The sequence below is a fragment of the Emydura macquarii genome, unplaced genomic scaffold, assembly GCF_026122565.2.
Source record: "Emydura macquarii macquarii isolate MOO-44397 ecotype Brisbane River unplaced genomic scaffold, CSIRO-AGI_Emac_v2 contig_3401, whole genome shotgun sequence".
In the NCBI taxonomy this organism is placed as follows: Eukaryota; Metazoa; Chordata; order Testudines; family Chelidae; genus Emydura; species Emydura macquarii.
In genome coordinates this window covers 521,760-542,828 of record NW_027133538.1, presented here as the reverse complement: position 1 = coordinate 542,828, position 21,069 = coordinate 521,760, and the positions used below count along the sequence as shown (strand labels likewise).

At 50.7% G+C, this 21,069-nt stretch overlaps 1 protein-coding gene across 2 annotated transcripts; it reads right to left on the bottom strand.

Moving 5' to 3' along the window:
- Positions 1–455: 455 nt before the first annotated feature.
- Positions 456–11,187, bottom strand: LOC137144200 (C-signal-like). Of its 2 annotated transcripts, XM_067534395.1 has the most exons (7): positions 11,047–11,187; positions 8,574–8,579; positions 5,026–5,077; positions 2,835–3,022; positions 1,922–2,080; positions 1,054–1,173; positions 456–610 (listed from the first exon to the last, which is right to left on the bottom strand). In XM_067534395.1, the coding sequence occupies exons 1-7, from the start codon at positions 11,185–11,187 to the stop codon at positions 497–499; spliced, it is 780 nt and encodes a 259-aa protein (XP_067390496.1). In that variant the 3' UTR covers positions 456–496. The 2 variants fall into 2 exon arrangements, 1 of the variants encoding a protein (XP_067390496.1); XR_010917350.1 differs by lacking the exons at positions 1,054–1,173; positions 1,922–2,080; positions 2,835–3,022; ... (1 more) ...; positions 8,574–8,579; positions 11,047–11,187 and adding an exon at positions 3,768–3,784 and having other exon boundaries at positions 478–610.
- Positions 11,188–21,069: the final 9,882 nt, after the last annotated feature.

The following is a 21,069-nucleotide window of genomic DNA, read 5'->3' as shown; positions in this document are numbered from 1 at the left end:
GTTCATGAATTTGGACTAGGAACCCCCTTAACAACTTCTGGCCCCCCTCTAGCCACTCTTAAAACCCAAATGCAGTTGGCCTGAGAGAAACCCTCCCCCATGATGTGCCATGGGGACCTGAGCAACCTGGGGTTCTTCTCACCCCTAGCAGCCACTCAGGACAACTTCAAATTGCCCTCCCAGCCAGTCACCTACTCACCCTTCTCCATCCAGCTCAGCCCACCCCAGCTCCTCTCTCGCAGGCCAGCTCTGGGCTCTGGCTGTGGGGGGAGGATTCAGTGATGCTCTCCCCAGTGAGAACCGTCACACACGGAGCTGCCCCAGACACGGCAGCTCCACATGCGGCCCACCCTGTGGCAGCCAGGCCAGGCCAGGGAGGGCTCAGGCAGGGCTGCTGCATTAGAACAGTAGGTTTATTGAGGACACGGGCACGGCTAACGGCGCGGTCACTGGAATGGCCTGGCCAGGGCTCCTGTTGCATGGCCGGGCGAGCTTCTCACCAGGGAAGAACTTTCCCTTCCCAGCTCACAAAGGTCCCGTTGTCCTTCTTGGAGAGAGGGGGGAGCACGTTCAGGATCCCTCGGACACTCACATCCACCGTCAGTGGGGCCTGCATGGGGCAAAGAAGAATGAGGGGGGAGGACCTGACCTGAGGGTGGCCCAGGCCATGAGGTGCCCAGGGGCAAGGCCAGTATCTGCCATAGGGCCATCCCAGGTTGCTGTGTCCCCTGATGCTGGGTGGGGAGCAGGGCAGGATTCCCAGACAGATACCTGCAAACAGGTGCCCAGGATGACCAGCTCCCACCTCCTCCGGCTCCCCAAGGTAGCAGTTTGCTGATGTGAGCTTTGCGATGCCAGGAGCTGGGGGAACCAAGGAAGTGGCAGCAGGGGTCAGTGGGGAGGTGGGATCCGGTGACGACACATTGGGACAGTTTTCCTCCGTACAGGGTGAAGGTGGAGAGGGCGACAGGCTACAGCATAACCATTACCCCAGCAATGGACATCTGCCCATGACATGGGGCTACGACTGCCCTCTCCCAGCGAGGCACCTGCCTTGTGGGAGGATGTATTCCCCAGGTCAGTCTGCACCCAGCCAGGACAGACAGCGATGCTCAGGATCCCGTCGCCTGCGTACCCCAAGGACTGGCACTTGGTGAGCATGTTCAGAGCAGCCTGTGGGTGAGACACCATCAGCAGAGACAGCAGCGCGTGGGGGAGGGGAATGAGCCCTACGGGAAAAGACCCCACGTCCCAAGGTGATGGAAGTGGAGAGAGAGACAAGGGGTGAGGACCCTGGTGTGAGCTGCAGTCTCTGATGCTCTCAGTGGAGACTGCGAGGTGCTCTCAGACAGAACCACAGAGAAGGTGGCAAAGCCGCACTCCAATGAGCCTCAGCTAGTGAGCGGCCTCTGGGGGACTGTGACAGCTGAGTACAATTAGAGCCATGCTGAGGCTGCTCTAAGTGATGCAGGAATTGGGGGGAGAGGGAGGAACAGGGAAAGTGTCAACATGTCATCGATTATTTTTCATTTCTCCCCCAGGCGTTTCACCAGGTTCAGCTGAGGATCTGTCCCCCTCGATTGAAAGGTAGAGATGGTGTCAGAACTGGCTATATTCAGCCAAAGGAAGGACTGGAATTAACAGCTCAATCATGGCCTTCCCTGTCTGCTGAGACTGGCTGCTCTAGTGCTGGGTAGCCCCCTTTCCCTGATGGGTCACATGCACAATGGAAGGGTCCTGACCAAGTGGGAACTCCTGAATTCCAGGAGCCCAAGTGACCAGTCGGCCCCAGCTGACACACTGGTGGGAGCTAGAACGGCTGGGCAGTGGGGTGGGAGCATGGGGAAAGCCCTGAGTTACACGTATTTCTGCAAATAGACGACACAATCTGAATTCAGGCCCTGCTGGGCGCGCCCTGTACCTTGCTGCAGCGATAGGAGAGAATTTGTTCCACATGCCAGCTGCAGACATTCTGAATGGAGCCAGCCTCACTGGACATGTTGACAATGGCTGCCTTAGTGCAGCTCATCCCTTTCTGGGCACTTTCCTGGGCAGCCTTCTTCAGCAAGGGCAGGAACGCCTGTGGGGAGGGGGGAAAGGAGCACCTCTGCGGTCAGCAGTGGAGAATGGAACCTGTCCCAAGGTGACTGGCCTTCTAAGGGGATTTGGGCCTGTCTCCATCTCAGATTGATCAGCTGGAGCTGTAGGGCAGAAACCATGTTGCTTGGAGTTTCCTCTAGTCCTCATAGGAGCCAGGAAGTGCTCAGTTACACTGGAAACTATCACCACCCTTCACTTTATGAGAATGGAATCTATCATGGGAACTAGATTCTACTGGTTTGGAGCCCCACCAGGGGCAGGGCTAGGGGCAAATGCACAAAGGGGTTTAGGCATCCAAACTGCAGCTTCAGGTACCTAAATCCCAGTTTTAGGCCGCACTTCAGCCCATCAAACTGCCGCTCAGCTGCCACCTCATCCTGTAGGCACCTTATTTTCTGCTGTAAAAGTTCCCTACGCCCCTACTTGAGACAGGCTCCGAGGAACCCAGCACGGCCGTTCTTATGTTAATGTACCTGGGTTTATGCCTTGCATCATTCTTCCCATGGGTCTCTCGGTGCCTAGGAGTTAGGGGCTGTAACGCCGAGCATCACAACGCCTAGGTCCCTTTATGGATCTGGACCCATGGGTCCATCTCTCAGGTGGGATGGGCCCTGCCCCCAAACAGTGGCCCTAACCAGGACTGGCTGATTGATCCAGAAACCAGAACCAAAGCGACGGGAAGGTGTCTGGAACCCTAGTGCAGCTGGCAACGTGCCCTTTGTCGGGGCCCTTACCTGGCTCACCAGCAGGGGCCCCGTCACGTTTGTGGCATACACCAGGGACATGCCCTCCGGTGTCTCAGACTCTAGTGTACTCAGCCTCCCTATCCCAGCGTTGTTTATCAACAGATTTAGCCCCGAGCCTTTCAGATGCTCCTCAACAATGGCGGCTGCTGCCTTGATGCTGGCTGGGTCAGTGACTTCTACAGAGACAGAGCAGGTGTGTTAGGATTCCTCCTCCCTCCTGTCTCCCCATAACATAACACTGCCCCAGAGGTCCAGGGCCTTCTTATCACAGCAGTGAGAGGTAGGGGAGGGGCTGGCAGCTAGGGGAAAAGCTGTTCCTGGGCTGAGAAGTGGAGTTGTGCAGGGGCAGCAGCAGGTTATTGAAATAAAAATTACTTATTATTAGTCATTTGGTCATTTTAAGTAAGAGATCATTAAAAACCCCTAAATGGATTAGTAATTAGTGGATAATTTTCATACATTTATGTAATTGATCCAGATGACAAAAGTGGAATGATTTAGAATTATTTAGAATGATTTAGAATTATTTCCGATGCTTTGGCGGTGAGAGCACTGAGTTTTTTAAATACTCTTGAAGGATTATCAGTCTGGGGACCACTCTGAGTTCTGCACAGCTCTAGCTGGGCGAGGCTTTGCCAGCAGTTAGCAAAGTGGCAGATGCTGTACAGCTGTTCTTGCACCCAAAGATCTTTGCAGCTCCCTGTGATGGGCCTTGCCCCCATCCCTCTGCCAGCAGCCTAAGGAGCAGCTCTGCCCTCAGGCAGAGCCAATTAGGTGCACCTGCAGTGCATGCTGCACCTGGGGAAGTGGAACTGAGCCAGGGAAGCTGGCCATAGAGCCCTGAGCCAGTTTGTCTCAGAGGAGAGGATGCTGCAGATTGTTAGAGAGGCCAGGGGAGCCCAGCCCGAGGCAGTGACTCACCTTCCCTCCATCCCTCGTTCAGGGCAGGCAGACATTGCAGCCCTGGGAGGGGCTCTGGAGGCTGCCCTCTCTCAGTGCCTGTAGCTGGATCTGAGGAGCAGCACCAGGCACTGGAGGTCATTTGACTCACAAAGGAGCCCGGGAGTGAGCTCATCTCCTACAGGGAACTGTGAGTTTCCCGGAGTGGGGGCTGGGGAGGAGACCCAGGTTAGGTGCCGTACAGAGATGACAGCCCAGCCCTGGCTGTGAGTGGGCTGACTGCACTCACAGAAACCTTTACTGAAAACTACCTGGAAAATTGATACAGAGGGGGGATATTTTGTGTTTCTTGGATCCTCATTTTCCAGCTCTATTTTATAGCCTGTGGACAGAGAGAGCCTATAGGGGTCAGGTGGGAAACTAGGAGCGGGCAGAGTGAAGACAGTGATAGGAACTGGATGGCAGTTCCTGACTTGGGTAGCTGGGAAGCTATTAGAGCAAGGTATAAAACAGTCAATTTGCGAATACCTGGATGACGAAGGTGTGATCACTAGCAGCCAGCCTGGATTTACTAAGAACAAATCCTGCCAAACCAGCTGGATTTCCTTCTTTGACAGGGTAACCGGTTTGATGGATGTGGAAATGGGATGGACATCATATACCTGCACTTCAGCAAGGCTTTTGACACAGTCCCATGTGACAGTTAAGTAAACTGGAGAAATGGGGGCTGAGTAGAACTACCGGTAAATGGACACATAATAGGTTAAACAACCGCAAAGAGTAACTATGAATGGAATGATATCAGATTGGAGAGAGGTCTCAAGTGGGGTCCACAGGGATCCGTTCTGGGTCCGGTGTTGTTTAACATGGTTATGAATGACCCGTCTATAGGAATAGAGAGCATACTGATCAAATCTGCAGATGACTCATTCTGGGGGGTAACAAACACTTTGGAGGATAGAGCTAAGATTCAGAGGGATCCTGGTAAATTGGAGAACTGGGCTTTAGACCAAAAATGAAATTCAACAAAGACAAATGTAAGGTGCTACACTTGGGGAAGAAAAGCCAAATGCAGAATGGGGGATAACTGGCTTGGCAGCAGCACAGCTGAGAAGGATCTGGGAGTTGGGGTGTTTCACAACCGCAACATGAGTCAACATTAAAATGCTGTTGCAAAAAAAGCAAATTCAATTTGGGTTGCATTAACAGAGGCATGACATGCAAGTCATGGCAGTGATGGTACCGCTCTACTCAGTGCTGGCTAGGGCAGGGGACTCACCTAGTACAACGATCACCAGGTTTGGATGCCTGGATGCCAAGTTCTTTAATTCCTGAAAAAGAATAAAGTGAATGGCTAGTGACAGAGCCCCCAGGCCCTGGGGACGGTGAGGCCCGGTAGAGTCCAGCTCCCAGTTCTCATTTCTCATGAAAACACGATAGAAGCGGCCAACTCAGGCATTTCCTCTTATTCCAAATGGCCGCCAGCTCCCATTATTGCCCATGGGCTGAAGCCAGAAGGATGGCCACAATTCCACCACAGTTGCAGGGAAATGCAGGGCAGGAGTCATGTAGGGGGCCAGGAGGGAGGCTGAGGAGTGCAGGGGGATGTTGGTGGGGGTATTGTTTTATTTTCAGGTAATCAGTTTTATTAATAATTCATCGCTAGTAACTTAGCACTCTTTATTAGATACACAGCTAACAGAACATCCTATCTCCGATGTATCAATCAGTCTGGCCTAACACCACCAGCCTCCTCCGGCTGTCAGGTCCCACACCCTGGAGATTCTATTCATTCTCATAAAGCCACAGTAACACCACATCTCCTTGCTTTTAGTATTAGCAAAAATGTGTGCGTGTGTGTGAGGTACCTTAACAGCTTTCCGTAAGTCTTGTAACAAGCCACCTTTGATGCAATGACTCTAACGTCTATATTTGCTGTATTATTGAAGGAATGAGATGTCATTTTTTTTATTAATTAGAGGAATGATGTCATTTTCATTTTCTTCCTGCTCTTGGGGCTGTACAATATCATTTCTTCTTTTGGATGAGTCTAGTCTTGCAGGTGAGAATTGCAACAGATTTTATCTCTACATTTGACAATTATTAGTCAAGACATCATAACATTGAGGTTATAACTCTTATAACTCTTTCATTACAGTGAGCTTCTGAGCCCAGTTACTGCCATTATAAACATGTACTCTGTTATATTGTTTCAAAAAAGGTCATTTATGACATCCTCTATCATAATAACTGTGATACGAACTCAACCGATATTTATACTTATTCCTTTCCTCCTATCCTTCTAGAAAAAATTCCGGTAACTTGTTTCTCAGTTTTCTGTTAAATAACATCTGTCCAGGTGATAAATCAGGTTGTAACGGCGATGTTCTATAATTTAATAATGCCAAATAAAAATCAGTATTTGTTTTTTCAGCTTTTGTTAGTAATCTACTGAGTATCTTAAATGGGTTTTCAACTAACCGATTATATTGCGGGTAACCTGGATTTGATGTAATATGTTTGAACTCATATGCTACGGCAAAATTTATAAACTCTTGACTGTGAAACTGAGGTCCATTATCAGTCATAACTGATAATCAAGAACAATAATATATGCAATATTATATGCAAGTCCTTCCTATTTAAATTGATCTAAGCCTGATCTAAGCCTACTAAGCCTGATCTAAGCCTACTTTAGCCCTACTGCAATATTATATGCAAGTCCTTCCTATTTAAATTGATCTAAGCCTACTTTAGCCCAAGGTCTTATGTTTTCTTGAATAAATGTCAGAAGTTGTTTAGATTGAGCATTTCGATATGAGACTGCCATATTTTTTTATATAATCATTTGATGTTTGGTTCATCTGTGAGCAATGCAGAACCTCTCTTGCTCTACGTTTACATATTTCTGTGCCCAAATGCCCCTTGTGAATGAATGCGTTTCAACATCTCTGCCGTTAACCCGAAAGGAATTACTACTCTATTACCTTTAAACAGAATTCCTTTAGTTATTGATAACTATTGAATACATTGGTAATATGGCTCAGGTATTTTTTATTATATCTTTTGTTCAATAGCTGTAATAAATCTTTGCAAATTCTCATCCTGTCTAGTTGCTTGTACGATATCTTCCCATACTCTTTCTGATATACGAAACAATTTTTAAGTCCATCTATATGCACCACAGCAGCTCCTTCTTCAATTACGTTGGTTACATCATAAGCTCTAGAAAGAGTATTAGCAACTGACAACGATTTGCCTGGCTGATAGTCTAATCTTAAATCTAGAAATACAATGGAAAAAATAATCTTTGTCACCGAGGCAGTATGTCTGTCATGTTCCTTTTTGAAATATTTTGAAATATTAAATAATGGTTTATGATCTGTTTCTGCCAGCACAGATCTACCATATAGAAAGACGTGACAATTTTTACAAGCAAAAACCAATGTTAAAGCCTCTCTTTCTATTTGAGCATACGGCCTTTCCATTTTTGACATTGCTCTAGAGGCATAAGCAACTGGCTTCCAGAAATCTCCATACTTTTGTAACAGAACTGCTCCTAGGATTTGTTTGGGTGCATCTGAAGACAATTTTCTAAATCTGTTACTATCAAATAGTTTTAAATACTGGATCTGTTTTTATTAGTTGCTTAAACTGCTTAAATTCTTCTTGATGATGACAATCCTGTTTCCACTGTTTAGTTTTACAAAATAAAGCCCATACATTTGTTGTTTTTTCTGCTGGGTTAGGTCTGTACTTTCCTACAAAATTAACCATACCCCTATGTTTGTGTAATGACTCCTTATCTTTTGGGGAAACAATATCATCACTGGCTTGTATTCAGTGTGGATCAAACCTTAATCCGTGACTGGTCAGTTTTTCTCCTAGAAACACGAATTCTTGCATTCTAAATGTATGTTTAAGTTAAATTTCAATCCTCTCCTTTTGCTCTAGGTAGTACTTTAGTGAATCTTATATCATGCTCTATAGTTCTTCCCCATATTATTATAGCATCTGTGTTCAGTAGTATGCCACTTAGCGTTTCAAAAATCTTTTGTATTGCTCTATGAAATACCTCTGGAGCTGAACATAAGCTAAAGGAAAGTCTTTTAAACAGTGACATCTGAAAGTTGTGTAAAATGTACATAGCAATTGACTTTCTTGCTCCAATGGTATTTGCCAAAATCCATTCACAGCATGTAAAGAAGATAGCTGTTTTGCTCCTGACATTTGTCCAAATATTTCTTCCCGGCAGATATTTTATATTGTTCCCTTTTAACATACGTACTTAAGTCTTTTGGATTTAAACAAAAACAGTATTTATCTTTCTCTTATGCCATTACTAATGAATTCATCCACTCAGTTGTCTCTTCCACTCTTTCTATTACATGTAAATTAAGTAACCTTTCAAATTTCCTTTGTATTTTGCTTCTTAAAGTTGAAGGTATTTTTCTAGCTGCTGATAGATCCGGTTTCTTTGGTACAAGGTAAAATACAGAGTTAATGAAACAATTCACCAATGCCATTGGATAACTCTGTACATTGATGTTCTATTTCCAGCGTTTCAAAATCCTGAATGGTCTGAATTGTTCTAATTGGATTTAGTGCTAAACATGTTTCTAAACCTAAAACGGAAATTCCTTGTCCCTTTTAGAAAACGAAGGTTTGTAGAAATCATCATTAACTATGTCCTGTAATTCACAAATAAACAGAACAGGAATATTTTCAATGCTATAAGCTTGTAAATTAACATGTATAATTCTCCTACTACACATTTTACTTTTAGCCATTTTATAGGTTTTTCTGAAATTACATTAGTTTGTGTACCTGTATCTATTGCATACAAAATTGATGTCCTATTAGTACACAGTGTAACTGTGCAATACTCCTTGTAGTTCACAGAGTGACTCCGTGTAAAATACCCAGGGACAAATTTACTTCATCTGTAACGTTAGCTCTGTATTTCTTATTCAGTATCTTCTCTGGGGCTTCTGAATTTTGAACTAAATGTACATTTGTGAGGTTTTTTTCCCATCTATTTACAGACTTTGATGAAATGAGTTTCTTGCAGATATGACAAGCAACACTCTTTCATATGCCCATGTGTTTTAAATGTGTCTGTTTTTCTCCATAGACTTGCAGGACTTTTTTAGTTTTCCTTATTAAATCTATATTAGTTTGGTTTCTTTCTAAAATGTGGAATTCCTGGATGGTGGCTATAATAGGCTGGGGAGGGCGGGGGGCGGGCGAAGCCTCCCCAAACAACTGCTGCCTGGAAGCTACCACCCCATCCATTCTCCGCTACAGTCCCCACTCCCACTAGCGGCGGCCCCCTCCCACAAGACTCCGCCACTCACCGCTCGTGAGCTCTGCTGGGCAGGGAGAGTGTCCAGCATGGATCTGGGGGACTGCAGGGGAGATAGAAGCTGGCAGCAGCTTTAACAGAGCCTCTAGACAGCGAGTCGGGCTGGAGAGGGGCTGTGGCAGCTCCTGCAGGGGATCCCGAGTATGGACAACTGCAAGAAGCAGCCACTGGTGCTGGTTTCTGGCTTCCTCCTCCTCCCATTCCTACTGTTCGTGGTGGAGCCTATGTGTGACACACTGCACCCCATGTAGATCCTTGTGGTCTGATTGTATATCATTCATGTTCACCCTTCCAGTGTAACTGTGTGTTGCTTAATGCAAAGTAGGTCATGGGAGGCATTTTTGGAATGCTCAGGACGTACTGAAAATCATTGTTACGTAGTATGTTTGTTGCAATGTCATATGGATGGTTATGAAGCTCTGCTATGGAATGTTCCCAGATATGTGTCTCACATGGCTTGAAGCAAATGCAGGCAAACACTGAAAGCAGAGAGGTAATTCACGCCCCATTAGCACTCACTCACTGCTTGCAGGAGGCTGTGCGTGGGCTGACCCAGTAGTGGGGGTTCACACAATATCGCAAGTGCAAGACGGGTTCCAGGAGTGAGGATCAGGGGTGACCCAGCTATACACCAGTCCAGATTGTGGAGGGGAACATCACACCATGTGTCTGGAGCCGTGTGACTGCCAGCAGCAGCAGCTCTTGTGCACCAACTGGGGGATGTGGGCGCTGCTTAGGAGCATGAGTGGTGGCGGTGAGGGGGGACCTTGCAGGAAGGGGCCCACTGTACTGTTGTCTTCTCGAAAAGAGGAGGGAGTGAAATCAACACAGCATTTGCCTTTCTTTCTCCTAGCTGGCCTTCTTTCCCAAATGCATCTTCTCTCTCTGAACATAACGAGTAACCTTAGAGACAGCTCTCTGGCCCCTTGCCTGCTAAACCCAACTGTTCACTGCTGCTCTCAGCTCTCTTGAGAGGGCGAGGGGCTGAAGATGCAGATTTGGTGCCCCTGCCCTGCTCCGCTCCTACGTCTGGCATGAAGCACACGTGACCGTCCACACTGGAGCCAGGTGTGTTTGCAATGAACATAACAGTGAGGATAATTGGCAGGTGCTTTTCCCTTCAGTGTTGAGACAGGCAGGGCTGTTTTTCGGAGGTATGGGTGGGAAAGAACCCCTCTCCCGCCTATAGTTTCTGCACTTCAGCATAGAGAAAAGAAACTCAGGCTCTCAGATGAACACTCTACGGTGCTGGCTGCCTGAATAGTGTTTCTCTCAGAGATTCCATTGGCCCTAAGATTCCCAGAGTTTTCCAAACAAGGCAGCAGCATTTATTTGGAATCACTGCACTAGGGAAGGAGCTGCTGAGCTAAGCCATTGTTTGCTGGGGTGTGAAGGAGGTGAAGCCCCTACAGCGACTACCGAGCAAAGGAGCTGAGTTTCCAAACACAAAGGCTTTCAGACTAAAATGTCACTGATTGCCGAGGAAGCGAAGCAACAAGAAGAACAGAAGCAGAACGGGAGTCAGGCCTGGGGGGAAGCATGGGCGGGGCCTTGGGAGGAAAGGCGGAGCAGGGGGCAGGGTTCGTGTGCTGGTGCCCCCAGCCCAGGCTCCCCAAAGGGAGGAGTCACATGCCAACCATGACTGTAATCATGGACTGTATAAGCTGCACCGACCCACCCCGAACCCTTGGTAACTATTTGAGGTGCTAGCTCTGCAAATAAAGCGCACCCGGCCACGACTTCACAGCTCAGCTACTTGAGTTATTAGAGGAAAGTTGTCGTGGGCACAGCTACATAGCCAAAGGCTGGGGCAGTGTCTGAGATCCTCTCCCGCTCAGCCATGCTGCTCATGGGGTGACTGTAAGTACAACAGCTCCTTGCTCAGATGCCCCCAGCACCTACAGCTCCTTCTGTCTCCCCTCATCCCAATCTCACCTGTGCTCCCGCCGGGTCCCGGCAGGTTGCAAAGACCCACTTGGGTGGGTTTGATTTCTCCAGAAACTGCTTGATGAACTCGAGGCCGATTCCCCGATTGGTCCCAGTCACCAGAACGCTGCGGACATTAAAGCCAGCCATGGTCCCTCACTTGCCTATGCCCCAGCTCGCAGAGCTTCCGCTCAGTGAGAGCTGTGCTAGTTATAGTCCCCAGTCTCCCCGCCCCGCCTGGGGTTACGTGAGGGTAGCTCTAGGGAAAGAACTCTCTGCTGCCATCCAGTGCTGAGACAGGAGGGGGTGGGATGAGCCAGACTATCTGTGTATTTGTTCCCCATCGTCTCCGGGAGAACAGTTTGGCTGTTTGGTTACTAGTTAGTGAAGTTCTAAGTGTAACATGCCCTGCATGGGGAATCGCCACAGCTAGAACCTCAGTCTGCTCCAGCCAGGCAGTGAATTAGAAACAAAGCACTGAGCAAAGGCTGACATGGGGAGGGAGGAGCAAATATCAGCTGGTCAGGATCCCAGTCTCCTATGTGCTATTTCAGTGGTTCCCAACCCATGGCCCGGGGGCCAAAAGTGGCCGCGGGGTGTTTTAAAGTGGCCCACTGCCTAAGGACACAGGCAGAGCATGTTGCCATGGGGCTACAAATCCAGTGCAGGCTTTTTGCTGCACCCAAAGGGATGGTAGATCAGCGCTCCCTTCCCTCTGGCTGTAGCAGGAGGTATAGCAAAGTGCTCTGTGCAGGCCCCTAGGTGCTGGGTCCCTGTTGGAGCCAGAGGGAGGGGAGCACTGATCTCCCGTCTCCCTGGCTGCAGAAGGGAGCCCCTGTGCAAGGACCCAGGCGGAGCGCACAAGGCTAGAGAACATGTGCAGTTTCCCTGCTGCAGCCAGGGGAATGGGCGATCAGGAGCCTCCTCTCTGAACTCCTTCTGTCGGGCTGAAGGGAGGGAGTGGGGCCTTCTGGAGGAGCAGCCAGGACCCACCAAGCTTGAGGAGGGGCAGGATGCTAAAAATCAGTGTCTTCCGGTTTGGCCTGCACTTAGCAGGCCACCCACTGGGACTAAGCTGCCAGGTTGCTACGTGTCGCTTGGAGAGGAGAATGAGATTGGCCACTTTGAGTGTCAGCCTGCCAAACTGTGTCAGATTAACAGGAGCATGAAACCCTGCCCAGGCTGAAGGTCGCCCCGTGACCCTGCCTGAACCCAGCTGACTACCACAGCTTCCTAGCTGCCTCCTCATGGCCCCTGCAGCACCTAGCAGATGTGTTGGCAAAGGCTCTGGGGAAGCACTGGGAAAGGTTGTGCAGCTCCCTTGTGACTGAATGCTCCCCGTATTCACACCCAACACACTATTGGAATGATCTTTGTACAAAATATGCCTAGTGAGGTATCGTTTGAAAACTTATAACTCACTGGTCAGTAATATCATGGTGAAACGTGTGTAGCAAGATTGTGTGGAAAGTGATTAGTTTCCCCTCAGTGATGTTGGAAGCACATATTGAAATCCATGTAGCTCCAGTTAGGCAGGACTGGTCAAGCAGGTCTATGTGAAAGAAAGGAATGTGTGCTAGGGAAAGAACTCTGCTGCCATCCAGTGCTGAGACAGGAGGGGGTGGGATGAGCCAGACCGTATCTGTGTATTTGTTCCCCATCATCTGCGGGAGAACAGTTTGGCTGTTAGTCAGTGAATTTCTGGTTACGTTCTCAGGAGTAGGGTGAGTAGTGGGACGGGCTCTGATGCACAGAAAAGGAGGTGAACTGGGGCCACGAGGAGGGAGCCAGGAAGCTGTGGGAGTCGGCTGGGTTCAGGCAGGGTCATGGGGCGACCTTCAGCCTGGGCAGGGTTTCATGCTCCTGTTAATCTGTCACAGTTTGGGCAGGCTGACACTCAAAGTGGCCAGTCTTATTCTCCTCTCTCCCAGCGACACCTAGAGGTGGTTTTCAGCAGCTTGTGGGCTGTGGGAACTGAAATCATTCCAGCCAGGGATCTGCAGCACTGACACCCTCCCGGATTGCAGCGTTAGGGCTGCACGGTTAAATTCCACACAGAAATTGTTCCACACCTTTAACAATTTTTGTTGCCCTTCTCTGTACGTTTTCCAATTCTAATATAGCTTTTTTTGCAGTGGGGTGACAAGAACTGCATGCAGTATTCACGGTGTGGTCATAGCATGGATTTACAGTGTGGCATTATGATATTTTCTTATTATTATCTAGCCAATTTCTAATGGTTCCTTACACAAGTACTCCAAGATCTCTTTCTTGGGTGGTAACAGCTATTTCAGACTCCCTCATTTTGTATGTATAATTGGGATTATGTGTTCCAATGTGCATTACTTTGCATTTATCAACACTGAATTTCATCTGCCATTTTGTTCTCCCTTTCTGTGAGAACCCTTTTTAACTTTTTGCAGTCTGCTTTGTATTTAACTATATTGAGTAATCTGGTATCGTCTGCAAATTTTGCCACTTCACTGTTTACCCCTTTTTCCAGATCATTTATGAATATGTTGAACAGCACTGGGATCTCTGGGGAACACCACTATTTACCTCTGTCCATTCTGGAAGGCACCTGTTACAGAGCTGATTTAAATGATAGGTTACATATCACAGTTTGTAGTTCTGCAATTTCATATTTTAGTTCCTTCAAACTCTTAGGTGAATACCATATGGCCCGGGAGATTTATTACTGTATAACTTATCAATTTGTTCCAAAACCTCCTATACTGACTCCTCAATCTGGGACAGTTCCTCAGATTTGTCACCTAAAAAGATAAGTCCATGTGTGGGAATCTCCCTCACATTCTCTGCAGTGAAAACAGATGCAAAGAATTCATTTAGCTTCTCCGCAATGGCCTTATCTTCCTCGAGTGCTGCTGTAGCACCTTGATCGTCCACTGGCCCCACTGATTGTTTGGCAGGCTTCCTGCTTCTGCTGTACTTCAAAAACCAAAGGAACTACATTTTGAGTGTTTTGTTAGTTGCACTTCAAATTCTTTCTTGGGCTGCCTAATTATACTTTTACACTTCACTTGCCAGAGTTTATGCTCCTTTCTATTTTCCTCAGTAGGATTTCACTTCTAATTTTTAAAGAATGCCTTTTTGCTTCTAATCGGCTTTTACTTTGTTGCATAGCCATGGTGGCATATATTTGGTCCTCTTACTTTCTTTTACTTTGAGCTGCTATTATGGTATATTTTAAAAGTTTCTATGGAGCTTGCAGGATTTTCACTTTTATGACTGTACCTTTTTAATGTTCATTTAACTAGTTTCCTCATTTTTGCATAGTTCCCCTTTCTGAAGATAAATGCTTTTGTGCTGGGCTTCTTTGGTATTTCCCTTCCCTACACACAAGGATGTTAAATTAAGTATATTACAGTTGCTATCATCAACAGTTCAGCTATACAGAGAGAGCTGGAGGTGCTAAGAAGGCAGTGAACTGGGTGATTCATTAAATGGGGGAGGTGTGTGACAGAGCAGAGGGTGAAAACCCCCTCAGCTGCTGCTGTCAGCCATGGCCCAGGGAGCTAGGACAGTAGAGGTAACAGCTGCAGTTCTGATTAGGCTGAGTCAGGGCCCTGGCCTAAGGAGGGAAAGGGGAAAAGTTGGTGCCCTGGTCCTGGGAAAAAAAGTGCAGGAAACCACTGGGTGGCTGAGCAGATCAGGGCAAGACTGTGAGGCAGACTGCCTGCTGGCCAGGAGAGGTGCAAAACTCCGAGCCCCTAGAGTGCCTGGGGCAGGAACTGTGAATGAGTTGTATGCACTGTAAATAAAGAAGCAGGGGTGACTGCAAACCTCTTTTTGGGTGGCTATACTGTCCGCTCTGAGGCAGCTCATCCCCTTTTACTGGGGGACGCCCAGGGTCTTTCCCCTGAGGCTCAGCTCTCTCTGGCGCTGCCCAGCCTCCATACGGACACTCTCCTCCAAGGTGTCCCTTCAGCCCACAGAGCCAGCACTCCGACTCCTGCATGGGCTGGGCTTTTTCCTGCTCCTGGGGCTCCTCCTTGGCCTTTTCTTCCCTCCAGGCATCCTCGCCAATGAGGCCCTCGGGCCCCTGAGGTACCCCTAGGGTCGCCATTAGTCCCACCTCTACGGACATATCTCTGGTAGACCCCTGCCCTGCCGGGTCTAGGCACTGATTCCATAGGTGTCCCTCCCCCCCACAAGTCCAGCACCCCAACGCGCCCGGGGTGGTGAGGGTTCTGGGCTTCTTGTCTTCACCCTTTTGTGGGTTTCCTGCCCCCTTCCCTCTCCCTCGGGTCCTTGGAGGTTCATTGCCTCCTCCTCTCCTTGCTTGCATCTAGGGATTTTCCTTTCTCTTGAGTCCATCGTCCCCTTGCTCTTCCCTTCGTCCTCCCAGAGGCCTCCCTGTCCTCCCAGCTCCCTGGGAGGGGGTCCCCAATCTGCCCCCAGCAACACTTGGTAGGATAATCCCCCTCCTCTCCCAACCTGCTGCCACTGAAAATGCTCATGAGCTTCCAGGGGCACCTGAGCCAGCGGGTATCGCCGGGTCTCCCCATGGATGCACCGCACCTCCACCCTGGCCCCTGGGGCTACCCATCTCAGTTTCACTAACCCCCACCAGATCAGCGACTGGGTGGAGGTGGGATCCACCAAACCCCACTGGGGTTTCTGCCTCACCTGGAGAGAGTTGGTGTCCCATGGCCGTCACCTCAGCCTTCCCTGGCCACTTGCCCATCCACAAAAGTCTGCTAGCCCGTACTCCATATCCGAGCAGTCCAGTTTCTTGTGACCCGAGCGGCCACACTGCCAACATGTCAATTCTCGGTCCTGGCCGCTCCCTGGCTCAGGCCCTTTCTTGGGCGTAGGCCCCAGGGTCCTTCCCCCTGGTTCCAGGTCCTTGCTGGGCTTCGCTGCTTTCTTAGCACCTCCAGCTCTACATCGTACTCCTCTGTGAACCTCACAGCCTCCACCACCCAGCCTGGCGGATGCCGCCTCACCCAGACCCAGACAGTCTCTGGTAGGCTCTGCAGGAACTGTTTTAAATGATGGTGTCCAACATCTCCTCCACCTTCTGGGTGGTTGATCGCACCCACCAGGTAGCCCAGTCCGTCAGCCACTGGGCGAACACCCGTGGTTGTAGGCTCCCCATCCACCTGATGGTCTGGAATTTTTTCTGGTATTTTTCTGCCCACAATCCAACCTGGTGTAGGATGGCAGCCTTCACAGCATCGTAGTCTCAGGTTTGGGCCTCCCCCAGCACTATATAGGCCGCCTGGGCCTCACCCGCTAAATATGGCACGAGGCGCAGGGCCCAGGTCACCCTTTCCCAGCCAGCTGCCATCGCCACCCACTCAAAAGTCCCGAGGAAAGTGTCGGGGTCATTACTTGGGCCCAATTTAAAGAGTCCCCAGCTGGTTGTCCTGGTGCCTTTCCCACTCATGGGCCTCACCGCTTGCTGGATCAGCTTCTGTTGCGTGGTGGCAGGCTCTCTTATGAAGTCCTGCAGGCTCTTTTGCTGGTCAGCGTGCCAGGACAGCAGCGCCTGCCGCTCCACCTGCTGTGATCGGTGTAGCTCCTGCACCATCTTCACTAACCACTGCAAAGTCTCCTCCATCTTGGCCACCACTTGTTGCAATGGCTTGGGTTTAAAATCCCAGACAAGCCCCCACTTGTAGCAGGCCATGTGGCTGTGCCCTCCTGTTTATCTCCACAGATTTCACTCCCCTGGCACAAAGGACTCAACACACCTTGCTTGTTTGCAGTCACCCCTGCTTCTTTATTTAGAGTGCATACAACTCATTCCCAGTTCCTGCCCCAGGCATTTTACTGGCTCAGAGGCTCAGAGTTCTGCATCCCTTCTGGCCACCAGGCAGCCTGTCTTGCAGTCTTCCTTTGCCCTGCGTGGCCACCCCCCATGTGGTTTCCTGTGCTGGCTTATTTTTCTCCCAGGGCCAGGGCACCTGTTCCTCTTTCCTCGTTAGGCCAGGACCCTGGATCAGTCAAATCAGAGCCTCAGCTGTTACCTGTACTGTCATAGCTCCCTGGACCAGGGAAGACAGCAGCAGCAATTCTGGCTGCAATTTTCCCCACGCCTGTTCATCTATGCACACCCCATCCGAAGCCCCACAAAGTCACGGGACCTCCTCATCAACCTCCTAGCTCTGGACAAAGTGGCCATCTATAACACCAGGGAGAGGAGGTTGGCTGAAAGGGTGCTCTGCAAGTGCAGGGCCTATTTCTGTTCCTCCATCCGTTCACGCATCCGGGCAGCGTTCCTCTGGGTTGCATCCGCGGGAGCAGTGGGCACTGTCCGGGATTCTCTGTTTGGCGTCCCCTTCTGGTTCCCTCCATTTGATACTTTGACCCTCACAGCCTTCCTATTTTTTCATTAGTTGTCCCATGAAATCAGTTGAGTCCTAGGCCCAGTGGCTCCTCCCCTTGGGCTGGAGGAGGGGCCTTTAGCAATGCCCCCCACCACCGGAACTCAAATAATACTCTGTCGCAGTACCACTCCCCCACCAGCACAACCTGCTCTGTCATTCCTGTCTGTGCACGCGTGGACCTGTTAAAGTCACCCAGCGAACACTTTGACTGACAGTCCGAGGCTGAGTTTACTTCGCTGGCCACCTCCTGCAGCTGAACTCCTGTCACCTCAGCCTACAAGCTGTAGCTGCTCTGGGGCTGTTTTCATAGTGGGTTGTGGGAGAGCTTGTTGATCTGTCCCACAGAAGGTGTTTTGTGTGGTTTAAGTTTGTGAACAGATTCAGACAAGCCATTTTTGTCCACATTCTCCCTGCATACTGCAGGTAGAAGAACTTCATCACCTCATGCTCCCCCGATGTTGAGACACAAGCAGAACAACTGCAAGACTCTGGTGGACGTGTTTTTGAACTGTTTTTGAACTGCTGAAGGCACTTATCAGAAGAGGAGCTGTGCCCCAGCTGATGCTGCTCATGCCTATGGTGGCGTTAGCCACAGACTCCCCCCATCTAGACCAGAGCTTCTGGAGCAGGGCCACAAGCACAGCCAGGTGGGATCTCCTTGTCATGTGGAGCTGGGGTAATCAACGGCGGGTCCAGAACTTTTGCACAAAGAAGCAGATGTTCCCAGAGGTTTGTGAACAGCTTGTCCATACCCCGCAGCACCAGGATACCCACATGAGGGTGGTCTTGCTGATCCAGACATGGGTCGCTATAGTCATCTGGAGGCTGCTACAGATCCAATTGATTTGGAGTTGGGATGCCAACTGTGGGGGTTCTTATGGCTGAGGCTGAGAGGTGATGTAAGGGATACATGGGACTGGCATGGCTTGAATGATTAATTACTAATGATTCCTTCTGTCCCTCAAAAATTAGGAAAGCTATCTCACTTCTGTTTATCCCAACAGAAGAGCCACCTACGAAGACAATAAGAAAATGGTTCATATCATGTAAGACATTTTGTCTGAGGATTCACTGATCAGCCAAGGTTGAAATTGCTTAAAACAGGGCATCCCAATTGATAGTAAGGGCAAATAATGAAATACAGTCCTTGAAATGAATCAAACTTAAAAAGCCTCTGACACCAAAAGGATTAAGGAAATTTGTTATACACCATCGCCATCTACAGCACACTAGTGGAAGCATCAGAGAAACGATGGGAGCTGAAATCTTAGGCCCCGCTTGGTTCATATCCAACAGGAATCAGAGGCTGGCTTCTCCAAGGAGCCCTGAAATGAGGGTAGTAAACTGAGGTCATCAGGACTCAGTGGAGTTGACTGAATGCCAGGTTCACACACTCCTCAGGGTCCCAGCGCAGGGGTCTTATGAGCAGCAGCTTTGTGCTGCTGGCACCATATTCACAGCTGCAGTGTTTCCCCTGGGCTAATTTACCCCCTCCATCCTTCTGGCTCCTCGGGCCTTGCTGCCTGGGGTTGGGCTTCCTTACCCAGGCTCCTGTGCCTGGGGGAGTATCACAGTCCTGCTTGGGCAAGCTTCACCCTCCTAGGCTCAGTACCTTTCTCTGCACTGCTCTCTGCTCCTCCATACAACTCTGTACTGTACTGTACTGTCCCCATCTACACGGTGTGGCACTCCTCCACCTTCAGCTCATGCACTGTCTGTCTGAAGAAGAGGTTTTTATTAGGCACCTGGCTGGGCCTTAACTGGCCTCAGCTGGTCGTAACTGCCCTCTAATGACTCTGGCTTGTCTGCTGGGAACAGAGCCCTGAGCATTCTGGAGCTCCCCTCTCTCCCATCCACACTTTCCTGAGGCTGCTGTGGAGGAGACTGCAAGCTCGTAGAGCTCCTGGGGCCACTGCTGCTACTACTGCTCGTGCTTGGGGGCCCTGCTGGCCTGGCTCCCTCCCGGCTGGCCGGGGGGCAGTGGGTGAGTGGCCCCTCCACCGCCACTGCTGCTGCTGCTGCCACCCGCACCACCGGTGAGGAGGCCTTCCTGGGCTGGCTGCTGCTTGGGAGCCTGCTGCTGCTGCGCCTGTGAGGAGGGGACTGCTTCCTGTCTCTGCAACCGCTGCTGCTGCTGGGGGAGCGCTCAGGAGGGGGCTGAATTGTTTGCTGGACTAGTGACTGTGCTACCTCTGCTCTTGTGGTGGTGGGGACAGGTACTGTTGTTTCTGCGGGGGGGGGCAGCGTGGAGCTCCCCCCTCGGTCCACCTGCTCCCCACTTCGCCCCACCACCATCATTGCCGTCACCCCCTCTGCTACCCCCAGCCACCGTTTGTTGCCCCTCCTCACTCTCGGCTGAGCCGCTCGTCCCTTGGACTGCCTGGGACCACTGCAGCGGCAGGGACTGGGTTTTTTCCCATTATCCAAGCCCACCTGGGCGCCTGTGCTCCCCTCCCATCTCCTTGGCCCTCCTTCCCTTGTCGGGCCAGAGGGCTCCCCTTGCTCCTTGCTCTGCCCTCTGGAGTCTCCAGCTTAGTTTGCCCCCCCTTGCCTTTGTCCTTCCCCGGCCCTGAGTGTTTGCTTTGTTTGCCCCACCCTTCAGCATTTTTTGTTTGTTCCTGCCCCATTCCTTGGAGCCCTTTGCTCCTCCCTGCCCCGCCCTTGTTCCGTGCCTGCCCTTACCCATCCCCATGCATATGTTGCCTCTCCTTGCTCTGACTTGCCCCCTCCCCCGCTCAGTGCGCCCGGGTGCTCCTCAGCGCCCGTGAGCCCCCAGGACCCTGGTTCCTATTTCTTTCGACCCCTATTCACTGCATCCCCTGATGAGCTTGTGATCCCCCCCCCCCTTCCCAGTACAGCCGGAGGAGCCCGCACCCCCCTACATTCCCGCCCCGCCTCTGCCCCCCCCCCCTTTGCGGCACCCTCCTCCCCAGCCTGCAGCCTAGCGGGGAGGAGCGGTTAGCCGTTCTGCCTGCCCCTTTCCCAGACCACCCTCTCCTCTTGGTGTTTGCCCCTGGAACCCCGCCCTGCTCGCAGCCTGGCAGGGTGGGGTGGTCAGTCTTGACCCACCTCCTTCCCCCCCCCCCTCCACCTCCAGGTGCCTGCTCCCACGTGCCCACCTCCAATGGATCAGGCAGCCCCTGCGATGGCCCCTGTTCCCTCCTCCCAACCCTCTCCCCCGCCTGCCTCTATGGCCACCGCCTCAGCCGCCACTCCTTCTGCCACTGCTGCCCCTCCGGAGACACCGGCGCCTCAGTTCCCTCGACCGGCAGGAAGGGCTAGAGCTAGAAAAAGGGCAAGGGCTCTTCTGCCATGACTACACTCGGGGGGCCAGCCGGCAGATGGATGCGGGGATAGAGCAGCTGGAGCGGGAAGTCTTAGAGCTGGAGAGGCGTCTGGCTACCAGCCCCTGTGATCTGTCCCTCTGCGGAGCGTGCCGGGAGAAGCGGGAGGAGCTCCGGGCCCTTGAAGACCTCCAGGCTCGGAACGCCTTTGTTCAATCCCGCATCCGTCTCCTTCGGGAGATGGACCACGGCTCCCGCTTCTTCTATGCCCTGGAGAAACGGAGGGGGGCCCAGAAACACGTCATCTGCCTTTTGGCGGCCGACAGTGCCCACCTCACAGATCCGGTGGACATGCGTAGAAGGGCCAGGGCCTTCTACGCTGACCTTTTCTC

Bases quoted from the DNA above. Each gene is read 5' to 3' on its own strand.
- LOC137144200 (XM_067534395.1), bottom strand. From the start codon at position 11,187: ATGGCTGGCTTTAATGTCCGCAGCGTTCTGGTGACTGGGACCAATCGG. The intron at 2,081-2,834 runs GTAAGGGCCCCG...CCCTCCCCACAG, and splicing joins GGCCCCTGCTGGTGAGCCAG to GCGTTCCTGCCCTTGCTGAA. The intron at 1,174-1,921 runs GTACAGGGCGCG...TCTCACCCACAG, and splicing joins TCTCCTATCGCTGCAGCAAG to GCTGCTCTGAACATGCTCAC.